This window comes from Protopterus annectens, chromosome 16.part0 (assembly GCF_019279795.1).
Source record: "Protopterus annectens isolate FY-2018-M chromosome 16.part0, PAN1.0, whole genome shotgun sequence".
NCBI lineage: Eukaryota > Metazoa > Chordata > Ceratodontiformes > Protopteridae > Protopterus > Protopterus annectens.
In genome coordinates this window covers 40,048,919-40,067,153 of record NC_056750.1, presented here as the reverse complement: position 1 = coordinate 40,067,153, position 18,235 = coordinate 40,048,919, and the positions used below count along the sequence as shown (strand labels likewise).

Here is an 18,235-nt window from a genome sequence, read left to right as displayed (position 1 = left end):
ACCAATTTAGTTTATGTGCATCATAGACCGATTACGTGAATGCACACAGCTAATGTGAACCCTGTTTCTGTTCACCCCACTGGCCAGGAATGCCAGCAGTAAACCACACTGATCTGTCTAAGTTGTAGGTAGATGGCCTCACAACAGGATATTAGAAAATGTCTTTCACACGTGTTTGTCGGGATAACTGAATACACATTAGGAAAACACACATGAATTTTAACCAAAATATTACACCACAACTCATATGTATAATATTTTCTTGTACTTTCTAACTTTTTGTTGCCAAAGACCTCACATCTGTATCAGATTTAACCAGTACTTATCAAATAAGCATGTCAAGTGCAGAAAACCACATTTTTGTAACGGTCTTCAAAATTTTAAAAAAGTCATAACAGGAACTCTAGTAGGGACAGAAAAGTCACTTTTTTTTTCTTGGAAAAGTTTGCTAAGAGAAAAAAGAAGATGGATTTTAAGTTCTCACCGAACAGGTCTGGAGAGAATCAGTTAAAGAAGTTTCAGAAGGAAGGCAGAAAGGAGCACTCCCATTAGAGCTGTCCTGAGATGAACAGCTTGGCACATCCACAGTGCTTGACTGGTCAGATATGGCGGGCACTGCTAGATCTGAGCTTCGAGACTGGCAGACAGGTGGAAAGTGGGAGGAGGCAGATGAAATAAAAGGAGGAATGGAGACTTGATTGTGCTGGGCAAAGTCCTGGGAATAGGACCGAAACACAGACTTGTACTGTAGAAAGCAAACAAGCACAGGATAAGGAGATAAAAGAACAACAAGTTAGGTTAATAAACAGTAACTTACAACCCAAAACATTCATTCTGAAGATATTAAAACACTTGTTAAATATTTTGATCTTTACATTATCAAACATGGCATGCATTTTTTGCCCTTCCCTTGAAATGGTCATGCCCCTAAAACATCACAAAATGTTGTTTTTTTTACTTCTGTGGCTTTCCAAGCCAAATGCACTGAACATACCAATTAAATTTGACTTAGTATTACATCTAACTTTGCAAAATCAGAAATTTGCTCTCACATTACAAATTACACAGCTTTCAGGAAAAAAATGTGTCTTTTGTAAACCTCTGCGTTAAGCAGGAAAAAATAACTCTTAAAATATTATTTTTCAGTCTTGCTTCTTAAAAGTTATGGAACTACAAATCGAGGCAGTATGTATTCCTGTTTAGCATCATAAAGACAATATGCATTAGTCCAAACAAGCATAAGATAACTAGAAATACTTGTGTGAAACTGCAGTATAGTCATAGCAGGAAAGATTACTACAATAAATAAATAAACCATATGCAACAAAAAAAACCCTACTTGCAATATTTTCGTTTATTACGGTTGTAACTTTTGTAATTTCTGTCTTTTAAGAGCAATTCAGCAGTTTTTGGTAATTATTTGACCTCCATCAAAGTCAAAGAATTCTGGAACAGAGGCAAAAAGGCCAAAAACGTGGCCAAAGATGAAAGTACAACTGTGCGAGGAAGTTATCATAAATGCAATGGTCAAGTAGGATCACTGTTGAGTTATCAGCCGTGGGTCTTGGCCATAGGGAAGATTGACAGGTAGTCTACTTTTTAGGGCTTTGCACTCTTCCTGGGAAGATTCCTTCTCTCTGGAACACTGCCAAACTCACAGTATAAGGAGAAACTATGCCACACCATCTTCATCTTATCCAAAGATCCCAGGGAGTACTGACCTAAACGCAAGGCAGAAAATCAGAGGGTTGTGCCATTCTAAAGAACCATTCAATTCACATGTGTCCAAGAAGGCTCCACTATCCCCTCCCTTACACGCACTTACGTGCACATGACATGCCTTTCCTGATCCAAACCCAAGCATACAAAAGAATTCTTATTGCTCTGGGATACAACAATAAGGCAGAGCAAAACAAGCAGGTGAGTGGTGGAGTGATCAGGTACCCACACTCTAGGTCTCATACACACAGGACTGGAGAAGAGGGGAAGGAGGAAAGAACTACTGGAATGGTGATCCCTACCGAACATGTATTGATCCTTAACATGTATTATAGCAAATTCCTTACACACCCCAATATGTTCTCTTTGGCAAGATACCCAAAGCTGTCCAACCTATTTGGGAAGTTGGCTATTTTCTCAGGCTGTTTTCAGGAAACCATACAGGATGGCAATGGTGAATTCTGCCCTGCTCTTTGAACAGAATGTCTCATTCTGCAGTAGTTGGAAAAGATGCATAGACAGGACCATGTGGAACCTTCAATAAATGCCTGTGTATCTATCACTGTAATAAAATAGCAGCAACAGCTGTGGCCTCAAGATAATGAAGCCCGACTTGCTAAGGCTTTCTTTGAACAGAGCAGCAGAAGAAAATACTGGCAAGTGAACAGTCTGCTTTCAGGTCAGTGCTGTACCACCTGAGGCATGGAGAAGGGGGTTGGTGCATAAACTAACTCTGTACTTGAAGAACACCAAATAGGGCTCTCTAGGCACAACAGCCTGGAAATCGGATATCCTTCTAACTAATCTAAGAGTAAGCGAAAACAGTTTCCCTTGTGAGGTATTAGAGATGGGTAGCGACCGGTTCAAAGGTGTCCTGTGTTAACATTTTCAATACAAAAATCAGAGCTACAACTTTCCTTGGTGGTCCCATAAGAACGGCATCCTTGAGAATCTTAACAGTAACAATAAGACTAATGGGAGGTCCAAAGTAGGTAGGGTGAAAGAGTAAACAAAAGCACTTTCAGACCTGCTAGCTAATGAGGACTTAAAGGCCTCCCATCATACTGTGGGCCGAATTCCTCCTTTGACTTCAAAGGGAATCCCTCTTCCCACCTATGTAGATAGGATGTCCTAGCACTAGGCCGCCTAATTTCCCTCATTATCTTCAGTATGATCTCTTGGAAAAACACACACAAGTCAAGACCAGTGTTCAGGCTGTAAGGCTCAGTGCTGATCATGTACAATTGTGACTTCTGTCAATCTTCAGGTTTGATTGTATACAACTCCCTTCCCCCATCCTGAGCTGGGCCAAGTTGTGTAAATGCTGATGCAGGGTTACTGTCCCGCTGCTGGTGAACACATGCTGCTTTGGTCAATTAAAATGCTAAGAATCATTCTTGGCCTTATCTCTTTTACTTTCTGAATCAACAGACTAAAAGTGGATTGGAATGCAACAGTCCAAACCTCTCTGCAGAATTTCATAAATTTTCTTGTTGCTCAAAAAAACAAAGTGGTCTATTTCTGGTAGACCCTCATATACAGAAAAAAGAAAGACAGGTGTCCATTCACGAGTGTCTGCCGTTATCCTGCTTAAGTGAGTTGCCAGGACATTCTGCTAGGTTGGAATGCTGGAAACCATGAGGGTCATCCCTGCTTCTACTGTTATGTTGCAGGTTTACAGAGTTTAGGAGAGAGTTCTTCCAGCTTATGTACCAAATGATTACAATGATGTCCATAACAACATGTAGTACCACTTGTAAGCGTATTGACGTGAAGGTTTTCAAGGCTACACTCACTGCTAACATGCTTTTGATGTTAATGCACCTTTTGATTTATCTGCTGTTCCAAGTGATATGAACCTAAGATTGGATGAGTATATTCCCCAGTATGTGTCCAAAGTACCTATGATCAGGGATCTCTCGGACGTGGAATAACCAGATTCAACTTTACCAGAAGATTCCACCATATTGCTTGCGTTACAAAAAACAGCAGAGGGGAGGAGGCTTGTTCCAAGGACTCTGTGTCCTGCTGCCAAACACTCCTGAGGTACCACTGTAGTTTCATCACTTAGTGTTGCTACAGGAGACCACAATGATGACAGACTGTGTGTTCTCCAGAACCCTGAATTTTGCTGACACATATCCTCTTCAAGCTACATCTAGGATTAATTGGGAAAGGAGCCCTGCGGTTTCCTGGGGTAAGAAGACTTTCTTTTTTTGTACAAATCCAAAGGCCCACAATAATACCACTGTACTGGAGGATTCCAAATGAGATTTGGGGAGATTAAGGGCAAATTCCAAGTTATGAAGGCATATCCAAGAGTAAGTTGATGCTCTCTGTATCTCCTCCTGACAATTGGGCTGGGTAAGGTAATTATACAGGTAAGGGTACATTGCGTATGCCCCTCATTTTGCAGTGTGCTATTACTGAAACTAAATGAAAATTCAGGGTGCAATAGTTAAACCAAAGAGCAAGAAAATTAACCAATTCTGAGATTATCCCCTATTGAATCTGAAAAAGAGCTTTTAGTCTCCAAATACTGGAATGTGGAGGTATGCATCCTTCAGATCCAGTGTAACAATCAGGGTCTGCGGAAACAGGACAAGTAAGAGAGCCTGCAAGGTTAAAATAATGAACTTCCATACTCTGCAAAACTTGCACAGAAAGAACAGATTAAGAACCAGCCCTGCTTTTCCTGGCACTAGGAATATCACTGAACAAAAGTCTGCATAATCTTCTCCTCTTGGAACCTCTTATGTTACACCCTGCCGGAGTAGAGCGTTTAGGAAAGGATGTACCAGATGCATTTACATTTTTGCAGCAGTAAAAATTCCTTAAAATTTGGAGACAGAAAGGCGCTATATCTTGTAGCCCTATTAAAGAAGCTGCAGTGTCCAACTCTCCTGAAATTTCTTTCCTTTTTTTCTACTTAAAGGGACAGATGTCATATGATCATGTAAAAGATCAGGAAAAGTGGGATTTATGGGCTGTGAAGGAAGGAAAGGCAGAGGAAGAGTGGGAGAGGATTTCCTTCCAATATCTTTTTACCCCAAAGTGTCGCATACAATAAAACTTCTCCAAGTACTTCTCAAATCCTCACTGGCTTTTAACATCACATTTCTCTCTACTTTCTTCTCTTCCCCTCATCAAATCCCCCTTCTCATTCTTTCATCAGTCCAATCCCCCCTTCCCCTCCACACTGTACTACTATACCCTAAATTCCTCACTCCAGCATTACTATATACCTTAAGAAAAGATGAAAATCAGACAGGTTTAATCTAGCTAAGGGCATTCCTGCAAAACTGATTTTTTGATTGGATAATTGGGCTGGTTTCTGTTTCTCTGCCTTTAATAGCCAGTGTTTTAAATCAGATATACTTGTCTGCTCAAGCTGTTCTAAGCTGCAGCGAGACTGGCCTACTGTCCTGCTGTGATATTTGGAAAAGATGTGTTTATTTTCAATTGTCTTCTGCACTTCTGTTTAATACATATCTCTGTAATCTGTACAACTGTTTTTTCCCACCCACCCACCCACCCAGCTGTGGTGGTCTTAAGTCTTGGTGGCTTTGAGTTGCACGCCTCTGGTATAAAGCGGATACTGGGCACTCCCCCTGTCACATTACATCAGCTCATTCTACTGTTTATAGTGAGAACTTAGCAAAGCCCACCCCTTTAGCTTCTGAACCTTGAATTCTCTCATTATTTTCTGTCTCTTCACTTTCTACTTCTAAAAAAAAAACTGTACCTATTTCTACTTCATTTTGCTGTTTGCCATATTTATTACTTGCTTGTTGGTAGCCTCACTAAATTGATTACAGTGTTCTACTAAATCGCTGCTTTATTAGTGCTGTCTGTTACTGTTGTGATTTGTGAGCTATTGTTTCAAAGAAATCTACTGATTAACTACATTTCACTGCTATCTACTGCAATTCATTACTGTTTAACTGGATTTTACTGCATTTTGTTGCTGTTAAACTGTATTTTTTCATACTGCAAGTGTTATTCTTTTGACTATAACTGACTAATCTGTGCTTCACTGTGAGTTTTTTTCTTACTGAGTTCCTAACCTTAAAATTAAGTAGCATAGTCTCAAATACAGGTCTGCGACATCCAGAGCTTCAGCTACACTATTTTAAACCCTTTTTTAGGTATTCCAGCTAAAAGGTAACTTTTTTTCTGGAAAAAAAAAGTTCTAAGCTTGTTTTCCACCCTTCCTGTTACTGGAGTAGTCCAGATACAGATTTGCTATATCCAGGACTGTTTTGTAAGTTTCTGAGTTCCCCAGACCCTTCTGTGATAGATGGAAGCGTTCCAGCTTATCAGTGGGAATGGTAAGCACCAGGTAGGCTATCTACCACAAAAGGAGTGGTTTCTGGCTATGAAATTGTAGATTATTGGCTGTTTGGGCAGTTTTTTCTATCCCTTTCAACTTTCTCTTCTCTCTTGCACTTTAATAAGCTAATTCGCCAGCACTTCAGGCTTTTTGTAGCAATTATTGTAGCACACACAAGTGCTATCAGCACTAGACGTCCTATAAGGAAACAGCTCCAGTACTTAGTAATGATGACCATCCCTCCTGGCATGTCTAAAGGTCAGTTTCCTGTGCTCTCTCCCATTAACCTGGTGAACTTGGGCATTCTGAATCAGTGTAGAAACTTCCTCATGTACACAGACAACCCTCTCCTCTTACCTCACAACACTCAGACTTCTGAGAGATGCACCTATATCTCCAAATTGGAAGCCATGCACTCTCCAGCCAAGATGGGAATAGCTGGTCAATACGAGAAGGTCAACACAACACCTGCACCATACCACATGGAACACAGCCCTCCAAAACACCCACCATCACAGCCCTCACATAAAAACACAAACCACACACCCACCTTTGCAGAGGCTCTCAATAGAAATCTACCCAAACATCAGACACCTCCAAGGCAAAAATGCACTCGACCTCCACAACACAGCACAAACCACAAGACACATAGCTCACCTACACTAAAGATAAACAGCTTGCCCAATACAAAAATCATAGGTGACTCAACAGTGAAGCACACTGATGTCCCGCTCACTAGGTTGAACAAGAAGGCAACAGTTAGCTGTCTATCAGGTGCCAGAATCTGACAAATAACACAAGCACTTGGGTCACTCCACAACAAGCACAAGTATGACTGTGTCATTGTCCATGTGGGTGTGAATGACCTGAGACGCACCTCCCTGAACTACATGAAAGGAGACATGGTGGAGCTCTCGGATGGCCCAGGCAGGTATGGCACTAGGCCTGAGCAGCATCCTACCATCGCCCAGAAAGATACCACAGTCTTGTGTCTTTCGGCTTTTCCCGGTTAGGGGTCGCCACAGCGGAACTATGGTCCGCTAATGATTGGCAGTTGATTTTTATGTACCGGCTTGCCAGGCCTGACGCACAACCTTCAACGAAGGTACGCCCATTCATGCATGTCTCCACGCAGAAGACGCTCTAGCTGAGAATCGAACCAGACAGCATCTTACTGTGAGGTGACAATGCTACCGCAGCACCACCACCGCGGGTCAAACAGAAAATGACTGACTTCAATAACTTCCTAAGTTTCTGATGTCATTCTAAGGGGATCCAGTATCTGTCAGATTGGGATGACATGACTGACAGACCTCGATGTTTTGCCAGAAATGGTCTGCATCTGTCACCCCTGGGTTTCCCGGTACTGGCTAAGGCACTTGCCACCCCTATAGTGTATTTTTTAGGTGGTGTTCCAAAGACCAAATTACCACCATAACAGCTATAAATAAAAGCAACCTGAGGGTCATGACGCTCAATGCTAGAAGTCTAAATCTCAAGATGCATCGCTCGAAGCACTCCTTAAAATGGAGAACATCGATATTTGTGCCATAATGGAGACCTGGTTTAAAGCAGCAGAAAGCACCCCTGCGCTACCCGGCTATAACTTATTACACACCTTTCGGCCCCAGAACATGGACCAAAGCTGCAAAGGTGGTGTCTCCATATTCGTAAAGGATATACACACCTCCAAACTAGTAGCCCAGCATAACGCATCTGGGATACTCCAGGTACAACAAACATTGGGTAAGATGACAATTCAGGTTGTAGCCTGCTATAGGTCCCCAACCATGAGCCAAAACTCTCACTCCACATTCCTAAGCACCCTGGAAACTATTTAGATCCAACCCAACACTCTCATACTAGGTGACTTCAACTTCCCTCCATCAGCTGGGAAAACTACTCGTGCATCAATGCACTGGCCAAATGCTTCCTGGAAATCATCAATTCCAGTGCCCTGGACCAGCTCATTCTTACCCCCACTAGAGGAAGCAACATCCTTGACCTGGTTATTACTAACATGGGCAACCATTGCTCTACACCAATAGTCAATTCCTCCCTGGTTAGATCTGACCACAAACTAATCACCATGGAAATCCAGATCTCATCCACACCCCCGCAAAAGTATCCACCATGAAAAACTTCTCGAAAGCTGACTTTGGACTCCTAAAAACAGAGGTGGCTAACCTCACGGCACCCTTGTCAATGGAAAATAGATGCATGACTGCCAAATCATACACCAATGCACTGTACGAACATGTGCGTAAATGCATGGAACTAGCCATACCAAACAGAACCAAGATGCTCTCTTCCAAAAAAGGAAGCCAGTCTGGTGGTCCCCTGCCATTAATAAACTCTACAACAGAAGAAAGAAACTGTTGCAGAAAAAGGTGAAGTCTCAAGACTGGAAAAATTCCCTTATTAGCCTCAACAAAAAGTTGACAGCCCTCATCAAAACATCCAAAGCCAGCTGTGAAGGCAGAATTGCAATCAGACACTAAAAACAGCCACAAAGCCTTCTATAGTTCATAGGTTCATACTAGGCTATCTGCCCTAGGGCATTTATAAGCCTAGCCAGAGTGTGTGTGGCTTTTGCCACCCCTTGGAATGAGAATACTATGCCCATTTAGGGTTTAGTTTACTGTGCCCCTGTCTAGTAGTGACACAGAGATGGCCCCCGGGGTAAACCTATGATCTCCCATCCACTCGTCAAGATTTCTCTTGAAGAGAGTCAGTAAGGGGCTCTGCCTAACATGGACTGGGATTCTGTTCCAGAGTGTAGGGAGCCTCTGGGTTATGAATCTGTCCCTCCAGCACGTCCTATTTATTTCTGTGTTGAGGCTCAAATCTCTCGCTCTCGTGGCTCTGGTGGATTTGGATTTTCTGAGGTGGAGCATGTCCATTAATTCTGGATTGGACATGGCCTTGTACGTCAGGCATAGATCGCCTCTGAGTAGGCGGTATGCGACTGAATAGAGCTGGAGTTTCTTCAGCCGGGCAGCATATGACATATGTTTGAGACCCTTGATCCTCTTGGTGAGGTACTTTTGGGGTCTTTCTAACTGTTGCAGGTGTCGGGTAAGGTACATCCCAAATGGGGCACTGTACTCAATTATGGGCCTGATAAGGGAAGAGTATAGGGGCACAATGACCTCTCTTGATCTAGATGTGAATCCTTTCATGATAAGGTGGGTAATATAGAAGGTCTTCCTAACCACCTTGGCAATGTGAGTGTCAAATGAGAGGTTACTGTCAACTTGGGTCCCTAGGTCCCAGATTACTTCTTCTGTACTTAATGGATTACCATCTATGTGGTAATTTGTGGGTACTTTGTTTTTCCCAAAGGGTATGACTATACATTTTTTGGCGTTCAGTTTAAGGCCATAGCTCTGGCACCAGTTATCCGTTTCTATGAGGCCTTTCTGAAGGATGCTTGTGTCCACTGGAGTATCAATTATGGCACCCAGTTTGCAGTCACCTGCGAACTTTGTCAGCCACAATCCTCCTATGTTTGCTTGCACCTCGGAAAAATAAATGCCGAACAAGAGGGGTCCCAGGACCGAGCCCTGTGGGACACCGCTTGTGAATGGCTTAGAGTTTGACATGGCTCCAGCAATTCTGACCTTGTGGGTTCTGTCCTTGAGCCAGTTTGCAACCCATCTTATGACATATGGGTTTACATTTAAGCTGGTGAGCCTGTCTATGATGCCCGAGTGGGGTATTGTGTCAAAGGCTTTTGCAAGATCAAGGTAGGCTGTGTGAACTGCCTTACCCTCATCAATGGCCTTAGTGACTGTTTCAAAAAAGTCGACCAGGTTCAAAAGGCAGGATCTGCCCTTGACAAAGCCAAATTGGGTAGGATCCAGTGTCTGTAGGTCCCCAATGTCTTTGTTTATGAGTTCCATAATGATCCTCTCCATAGCTTTGCAGACCAGGCTCGTCAAGCTTATGGGGCGGTAATTTCCAGGGTCCGTAGAAGCACCTCCTTTGTGGAGTGGGACCACTGTTGCTGTACGCCATTTTTTGGGTACGTATCCTGTAGTAAGGCTAAGATTAAACAGCAGCCTTATGTGCGGGTTTAGTTCCTCTTTGAGTTCATGTAGCATGCAACCCGGGACACCGTCTGGTCCCATTGATGCTGTGTTTTTAGCTTTGGAGAGGGCGGCTCTCACCTGGGCATCTGAGATGTCAGGGAGGCTGCACTCTGCTGGGATAGATATTTCTCCTTTTGGGGGAGAGGGGGGGGGGGGATTTGCACTGAACTTGTCTGCCAGTATGTTGGCAATGGGTTCAGTGTATTTTTTGGCATTTTGGACTAACTCTGACCATATCTGGGAGTTTCCACCCAGGTTTCTAACATAACTAAAGAAGGCCTTGTGATTGTCTTTAGTGTCTTTTGCGATTTTTCTCTCAAAGTTGGCCTTGGATGATTTTATGAGTGATCGTAGTTTTTTGCTAGTATTGATCAGAGATGCCTTCCCTTTTGGGGATTTTGCTCTGTCATGTAGTAGCTTCCTCCTCCAGTTGTAAAGCTTGTTAATGGCTGGGGTCCACCAGACAGGACGCCTGCCTTTGGGGGAATGGGTCTTGGTTTTATTTGGGATTGCATGATCCATGCATTCTTGAAGGAGTCCGTAGAAAGCGTTTATAAAGGATTCAGCAGTGTGGGCTGTGGTTTCCACTGGCCCAGGGGCCTTGAAGGATACCGCTTCAGTCTTAAGAAGTGTGAAGTCAGCTTTGAGAAATTCTTCACTGTGGTCTTTTGTGCTGGGGGTGGGGGCGGGATGTGGATTTCCAGTGAGATTAATTTATGGTCTGATGTGACCAATGAGGGGTATACTTCCAGTGTGGAGCATTGTGTCCCCATGTTTGTGATGATCAGGTCTAGTATATTACCTCCTCTTGTCGGAGTGGTGACTAGTTGTTCCATCGCATTTGAGTTTATGAATTCTAGGAACCTTTGGGCTAGGGTGTTGGGGCTTGAGTAATGCTCCCAGTCTATGTTTGGGTAGTTGAAGTCTCCCAATATGATGGTATTTGGAGAGACATTCATACTCTCCAGTGTCTTCAGGAAGGCTGAGTGGGGTTCCTGAGTTTGAGAGGGTGGTCTGTAGCATGCTACAAACTGTAGGGCAGTTTTGCCTACGGTTAGTTGCACCTGGATGGTCTCCGATGCTTTGTGCGTTGCCACTAACCTGGAGGTGTGGGTATCTTTGATGAATAGGGATACTCTCCCTACTTTTGTGGTTGGGTCCAAGTTTTGAGGCCGAAAAGCATGGTATGAGGCATAACCTGGTAGTGCTGGGGTGCTCCTAGGAGCCTTGAACCAGGTTTCAGTCACTGCACAGACATTGATGTTCTCCATACTGAGGAGGGCTTTGAGAGCGTGCATCTTGAGGTTTAGACTTCTGGCGTTGAGCAGCATTACCCTTAGTTTTTTTCCACTTGTGTTTTCTAGGGAGGTGGGTTTGTCTTTTGAGCCTTGCCTAAAAAAGGCACTATGGGGGTGGCAAGAGCCTTGGCCAATATCCAGAAGCCCAGGGGTGACAGGTGCAAGCCGTCCCTTGCGAAGCAGCGTGGCTTGTCAAGCATGTCATCCCAAGCAGACAGACATTGGATCCCCTTAGAATGACACCAGTAATTGAGCCAATTGTTAAAGCTGATCATTTTGTCTTTGTACTGTGGCAACATTCTTGGTGAGGGTAAGATGCTGCTCAGGGTCATACCAGCCTGGGCTACATAATCAGAGAGCTCCTCTATGTCTCTTTTCAAGTAGTCCAGGGAGGTACGTCTCAGGTCATTCACACCGGCATGGGCAATGACTGAGTCATATTTTTACTTGCTTTGGAGTGACCCGAGTGCTTGTGTTATGTGGTGGATTCTAGCACCCGACAGACAGCATACTGTAACCTTTTCCTTGTTCAGTCTGGTGAGCGGGACGTCAGTGTGTCTGACTATGGAGTCACCTATTACAATATCAGGCATGTTGTTTGGCCTTAAGGGCTGTGACTGTTTGGCACACTGACACTATGAACTATGTGTTGCATGTGCTATGTTTTGAGGTAGTGGTTGCTTGGATGTCTGCTTTGCAGGCCTCTGTTGTTTTGGTAGATTTTTAATTAGGGCCTCCGAGTATGTTTTTGTGTGTTTATGTGTTTGGTTTGTAGTTGTGATAGGTCTATGTGTGACTGGGTTTGTGGTGTGTGTGGTTACATTCTCCTCCTGACTGGTTTTGTCAGTACTGAGTCAAGGGAGCTCAGCCTCCAGTTTGGCTATATAGTTGCATCTCTCACATATATTTGTATTTGTTGTGAGGAGGAGAGGGTTGTCTGTGTACATGAGGCAGTTGTAACATTGCCTCAAGATTCCCAGATTCACCAGCTGATCTGGAGAGGATGCCAGTAATTGACCCTTCAACATGCTAGAATAGTGTAAGGGATTGCTGTGTAACTGAGTCAGAAAGGACCTATAGGGAAATGGGTACTAGTTATATCAAGAATCTCCATGGTAATACCCAGACTTGCTCTGAGTTACTGCACAATGGTACCTCCTATACTGAGCCAACAGATATTGCCAACATACTGGCTGACCGATTCAGTGCCAACTTTACCCCTCTCTCCCCCCTAAAGGACCAATCTCAATACCGGAAGAATGCCAGGCACCCAATATTACTGCAGCACAGGTTAAAGCTGCATTGTCTAATGCCAAGAATACAGCTTCCATGGGACCCGACAATATCCCTGGCTGTGTTCTACATGAATTACAAAGTGAACTGGCACCACATCTGTGCGCTCTGTTCACTCACAGCCTCACCTCAGGTTTTGTCCCTACCGAAAGGCGTACTGCTACAGTCATCCCTCTCTATAAAGGAGGAGCAACTACAAACCCTGGAAATTATTGCCCCATTAGCCTGACGAGTCCGATATGTAAGGCTATAGACCGCATCATCATGGACCTAATTAACAAGGATATAGGGAATCTCCAAACTCTAGATACCATGCAATTTGGTTTTGTGAAAGGTAGAGCATGCCTGCTGAGTCAGGCACCAGAGTGGTGGATAAAGGTAAGGCAGTTCATACAGCCTACCTCGATCTGGCCAAGGCCTTTGATACCATTCCTCACTCAGGAATTATTGATAAACTCAGCAAACTAGACATCAACCCTTATATCGTTAGGTGAGTTGCAAACTGGCTCACAGAACCCACAGTGTGAAAGTAGCGGACTCCAAGTCAGACTGCCTACCAGTCACGAGTGGAGTCCCACAGGGATCAGTCCTGGATCCTCTCCTGTTTGGCATCTACTTCTCAGAAGTCCACGCCAACACGGAGGGACTCTTGGCTGACCATATTCACAGACGGCTGCAAGTTGGGAGCCATTATTAACTCCCCAAGTGATGCAAACATCCTACAGAAAGGCCTCACTGAGACCAATGATTGGTGTCTAAACCATGGTCTTCAGCTTAATGGCAAAAATGTGTCATCCCCTTTGGGAAAAACTCAGTTCCCACTAAATGCCACATCGATGGGAGGCCACTGAACTCTGAAGGCGTTATAAGAGATCTGAGGACACAGGGTGACAGCAACCTCTCCTTCAACCACCACATTGCCACTGAGGTCAAAGTCCTATGTGGCACATCTCATTACCAAGGGTTTTGCATCCAGGAAGAAAGAGGTCATCATTTCTCTCTACTCTTGCCTCATTAGACCAATCATAGAGTATAATGCCCCATTTGGCATGTACCTCACTAGACACCTGCAACAGCTGGAGGCGCCACAAAAGTACCTCACGAAGAGGATCCTAGGCCTTAAACACTTGTCCTATATGTACAGACTCAGAAAATTCCAGCTGTTCTCTGTCTCATGTTGTCTACTAAGAGGCGATCTCTGCTTGACTTACAAAGCCATGTCTGACCCAGCTCTGTTAGAAATGCTACATCTAAAGAAATCCCAAATCCCTCCACACCACACGCTCCAGAGACCTCAACCTCATTACCACAATCAACAGAACATGCTGCAGGGGCAGGTTCATAAACCAGAGACTACCTATGCTCTGGAATAGACTTCCCATACATCTCAAGCAGAACACCTCGCTGGCCCTCTTCAAGAGAAATCTTGATGAGTGGATGGGAAATATAAATTTCACCTTGGGGATCACTTCAGTGGTCTACTTGATAGAGGCACTGAGAACTAACGACAGGTGGCACAATGCCAGGGCACTTCTATGGGCTAGGCTTGTAAAGGCTCCAGGGCCATTTGTCTAGTACACACCTATGAACCTACGAATATATGCAAATGCAGAAGGAATTAAATATTTATAATGTAAGATTAATAAAAGAACAGTACAAGTAAGTTAGGAAATATAAACAAACAAACGGACTCAGGCAAGGCTCTCCAGCTTAAAACTCAGGTTTATTCACGATTGGAACTGCACAAGCGCTTTCACAAAATGCTTCATCAGGTGCTTAAAAAGATGTAAAAAAAAAATCCCTCCTTTTATACATCTATTTACAAATCAAATGACCTATCCCATTAATCATCACATGATACTGACATCATATTAAAGCATAACAAACATAATTAAGACATTTTGTTAAAAATATAATAACACATTAAAATAAAAATAACAATATTAAACTATCTAAAAAGAGGCCTTGATTTCAATTTAGGTTTCAGGGGGACATGGTCATTTAACGCATGTCCTACATCCCCCTTAATCTAACTATCCAAGTTGCCTCTAATTCCTCAGTTCGACTGCATATATCACCTGCTCTAAGACTCTGTTACACCCTACATACGGTTTACCTTGCACATTAAGTTGTAGAAAATGTTATATTGGTAAAACTGATAGATGTTTTAAAGACAGGATTCATGAACATTTATATCATGTAAGTAAGAGGAATAAAGTTAGTGCCTTAGCCAAACATATTATTAATACAGACTTATCGCATGTATTTAAGTTCATAGCAATAGGTTGGGGGTGTACCCAAGTGTTAGAGCAAGTGATATACGCAATCGAACTGAGGAATTAGAGACACCTTGGATAGTTAGATTAAGGGGGATGCAGGAGGCTTAAATGATCATGTTCCCCCTGAAACCTAAACTGAAATCAAGGCCTCTTTTTAGATAGTTTAATATTATTTTTAATGTATTATTTTATTTTTAACAATATGTCTTAATTATGTTTATAATGCTTTAATGTGATGTCAGTGCCTCTTCTCTCCACCAAATTGGGCCAGCTGATAACTATTTCTCCTCTCTCAACTCCCCTATGCCAGCTTCTCCAGAGCTGATACAAAGGCTAAGTAGTCATCTGTCTTTGCCAATGGAATAGGCATGACTTAAGGCTCAGCCTGAAAGCCACACAATGTTCACATGCTTTAACATCTTGACTCACTCCTACTTGAAACAGACAATGAAAGCAGTAATCTGAAGCAAGAATCTGTCTTTTGCAAGAGAATTTGCTGCTAATTTTATTGTGGGAGGGGGGTCATTACACACACAAAAAAGGTCGTTCTACAGCACTTGCTATAAACCCAGAATAGTTGCAAAGCCATCTGGCTATCTCAGAACACAGCAAATAGTGAAAGCAAACAGAAAGCACTTCCATTCTAATAACTCAAAGTGACAGACTGATCAGCAGTACAGGCAACCTGCTACCTTCAGTGCCAAAACAAATCTCATGACAGAATGGCTTAAGGTCTCCTTTAGTATTGCACTTCTTGGAGACAGCCAGAGCATAGAAAGTTTTTCACACAGGTTCCTTATTACGCAGTCGCAGATTGTCAAATGTGTCTTTGGGAAACAGTAAAGCGCACAAAGGCAGAACAGCGAAGCGGCTTTTCAGCAAATTCTTTCCCTGGGAAAGAATTTGTTTGGCCGCTTTCGCTACTTTGCCTTTTTGGCACTGTAATGTGATCTCGGAGTTGGTATATTTAAGTAGGGGACACAGCCCCCCACGTCAGGGGGTGTGGGTGTGGGGGGAGAAGCCCCCACATTAAGTAATGTTTTACTGTTTTTTTTGTTTTGAAACAGCGATTGTTTTCCATTGGAAAATAATCGCTGTTCCGAAGGTTTGACGACGTAAGCTTTCGCTTACATGGGGTTGATTATCTGTCATTTGATTTTCTGAGCGTGCGATATAATATAGACCTGTTCACACATCCTAGGGATGTCCAAATCCACTACAGATCCAGTTGGATGCATGATCCAGAAAGTCTGCCTATTGCTTCACCCACTTATCTTACGAATGCTTTCCAGTAATGATTCTTATGATGACATTCTACTGTTGCAAAAACAGAGTCAATTAAATGCATGAAATGACAGTGTCAGTCACTTCAACAGCTTTCATTGTCAGAAAACTAAAGCAGAACATTCTAATGCTACCATCACTGCTTCTTTTGAAAATTCAGTCAACCAAAGGTGCACTACTGTAGATCTTGGGATGAATGAATCTACCACCTAAACAAAACCTTACTTTGCACAGTAATGCATACTTATGGCACAATACTATCACAGCAGAAATGAAAAACTCAATGCTTGCTCCCAGATGTAGTGTGTGGACTCCAATATTCACAGCAGTAACAAAAAACTCAATGTTTGTCAGAATCCAATAACTACAGCGATAATGAAAAACTTGATGCTTGCTCTCAGATGTAGTTTGGAGAGTCCAACACAACATAAACAAACAACAAAAAAAAGACTCCCTGGACAAAATACAGTTGCATTAGGAAAGTACAGTTGTGTAAACTTACCATAAATGTAGATGTTCAAGTGTATTCACTGTTGCAGAAATCACACTTGGGTTATCCTGACAGGGGTAGCCCTTAGTCGGCCCAAATAAGAGAGGCTTAGTATTTCTGCGTCGGTTGCTGTCGCTTCAAGACTGACGTCAGGACATCAGAGGTATAAAAACAGGCAGCCGATGCCATTACATCACTTTTTCTTGCCCCAAATGTCAGGAGTCCCCAAATAGGGAGCCAAGTTATTGTGGAAAAACACCACCAGTAAAACATAAATACCAATAACCCAGTAAGGAGTGAGGAAGAGAGAGAGAGAGAGAAGGGGCTGGAGGGTGGGAAACCAGGACTGACACAGTGAATACACAAAAAGATCCACTTTTATGGTAAGTGTACACAACTGTACTATGTTCTTTGTGTTTCACTGCTGCAGTCATCACACTTGGGTTGATTCCCAAAGCTGAAGAATGGGTGGAGGCAGTCAAGAAGAGTTGGGGCTGGCTGGTATGCCTTGCAGGACTGCTGTTGCAAAGCACGCTCTGGATTTGGGAAAGATACGCAGGTGGTAATGCTTGGTGAAGGTATGAACAGAACTCCAAGTAGCAGCTTCCAGAATGTCCCAGGTAGTTCTCCTCTGAGAAAGGCTGTAGAGGTTAAAGTTGCCCTACTGGAATGCGTTCTGACCCCCTGAGGGGGTAGTTTCCCATGGTGTTTGGAACAGAAATGGATACAGTGTGCTATCCATTTGGAGATGGTTTGTTTTAATATGGCCTTGCCCTCTGCCCCTGGTGCAAAGCTAACTAGTAACTGGTCAGATTTCCTAAAGGGCTTAGTCCAATCAAGGTAGAATCTGAGCTGTCAGTGAACATATAAGGAGTGCAGGATTCTGTCCCCCTTATTTTGAGAATTAGAGGGGAAAAAAAGGTGGGCAAATGGATAGATTGGTTGAGAGCCACACTGGGACACCACTTTAGGCATGAAAGTTGGGTTGGTCCTGAGGGAGACCCTGTCAGCATGAAAAATAATGAAGGGTTCCACAGCCATAAGTGCTTGTAGCTCAGACATTCTTCTAGCTGAAGTGATGGCCAGAAGCAAGGTTGTTTTCCAAGAGAGGAATTTTAACTCTGCTGATGTTTGCAGGCTCAAAGGGGGGTAGCGTGAGCTTTTCCAACACAAAGTTAAGGTCCCAAACAGGGGTGGGGGCTTTTCTTGGTGGTCTTAAGTTGTTAACCCCTCTCAGGAAATGTTTGATGAGAGAGTGGGAGAAGAGAGATGGCTCAGTGCTGTAATGAGCCGAGATGGCAGAGGCATGGATCTTAACGGAAGAGAAGGACAGGCCTCTGTGGAGTAGGTCTGCTAGGAAATCCAGGATGAGAGGTAAGGAGGGCTGTGCTGTATCCACTCCTTTAATGTGACTCCAGGCACAAAACCTTTTCCACTTGTCAGCA

General features: G+C 43.3%; 1 protein-coding gene across 1 annotated transcript in view; it reads right to left on the bottom strand.

Moving 5' to 3' along the window:
- The window catches only part of RAPGEF1 (Rap guanine nucleotide exchange factor 1), a 2,911,094-nt gene that overhangs the window by 1,042,007 nt on the left and 1,850,852 nt on the right, over window positions 1-18,235 (bottom strand). Inside the window, exon 12 of the mRNA XM_044058589.1 lies at window positions 485-745. Coding sequence (XP_043914524.1) covers window positions 485-745 — 261 coding nt within the window. The remainder of the gene's footprint in view (window positions 1-484; window positions 746-18,235) is intronic.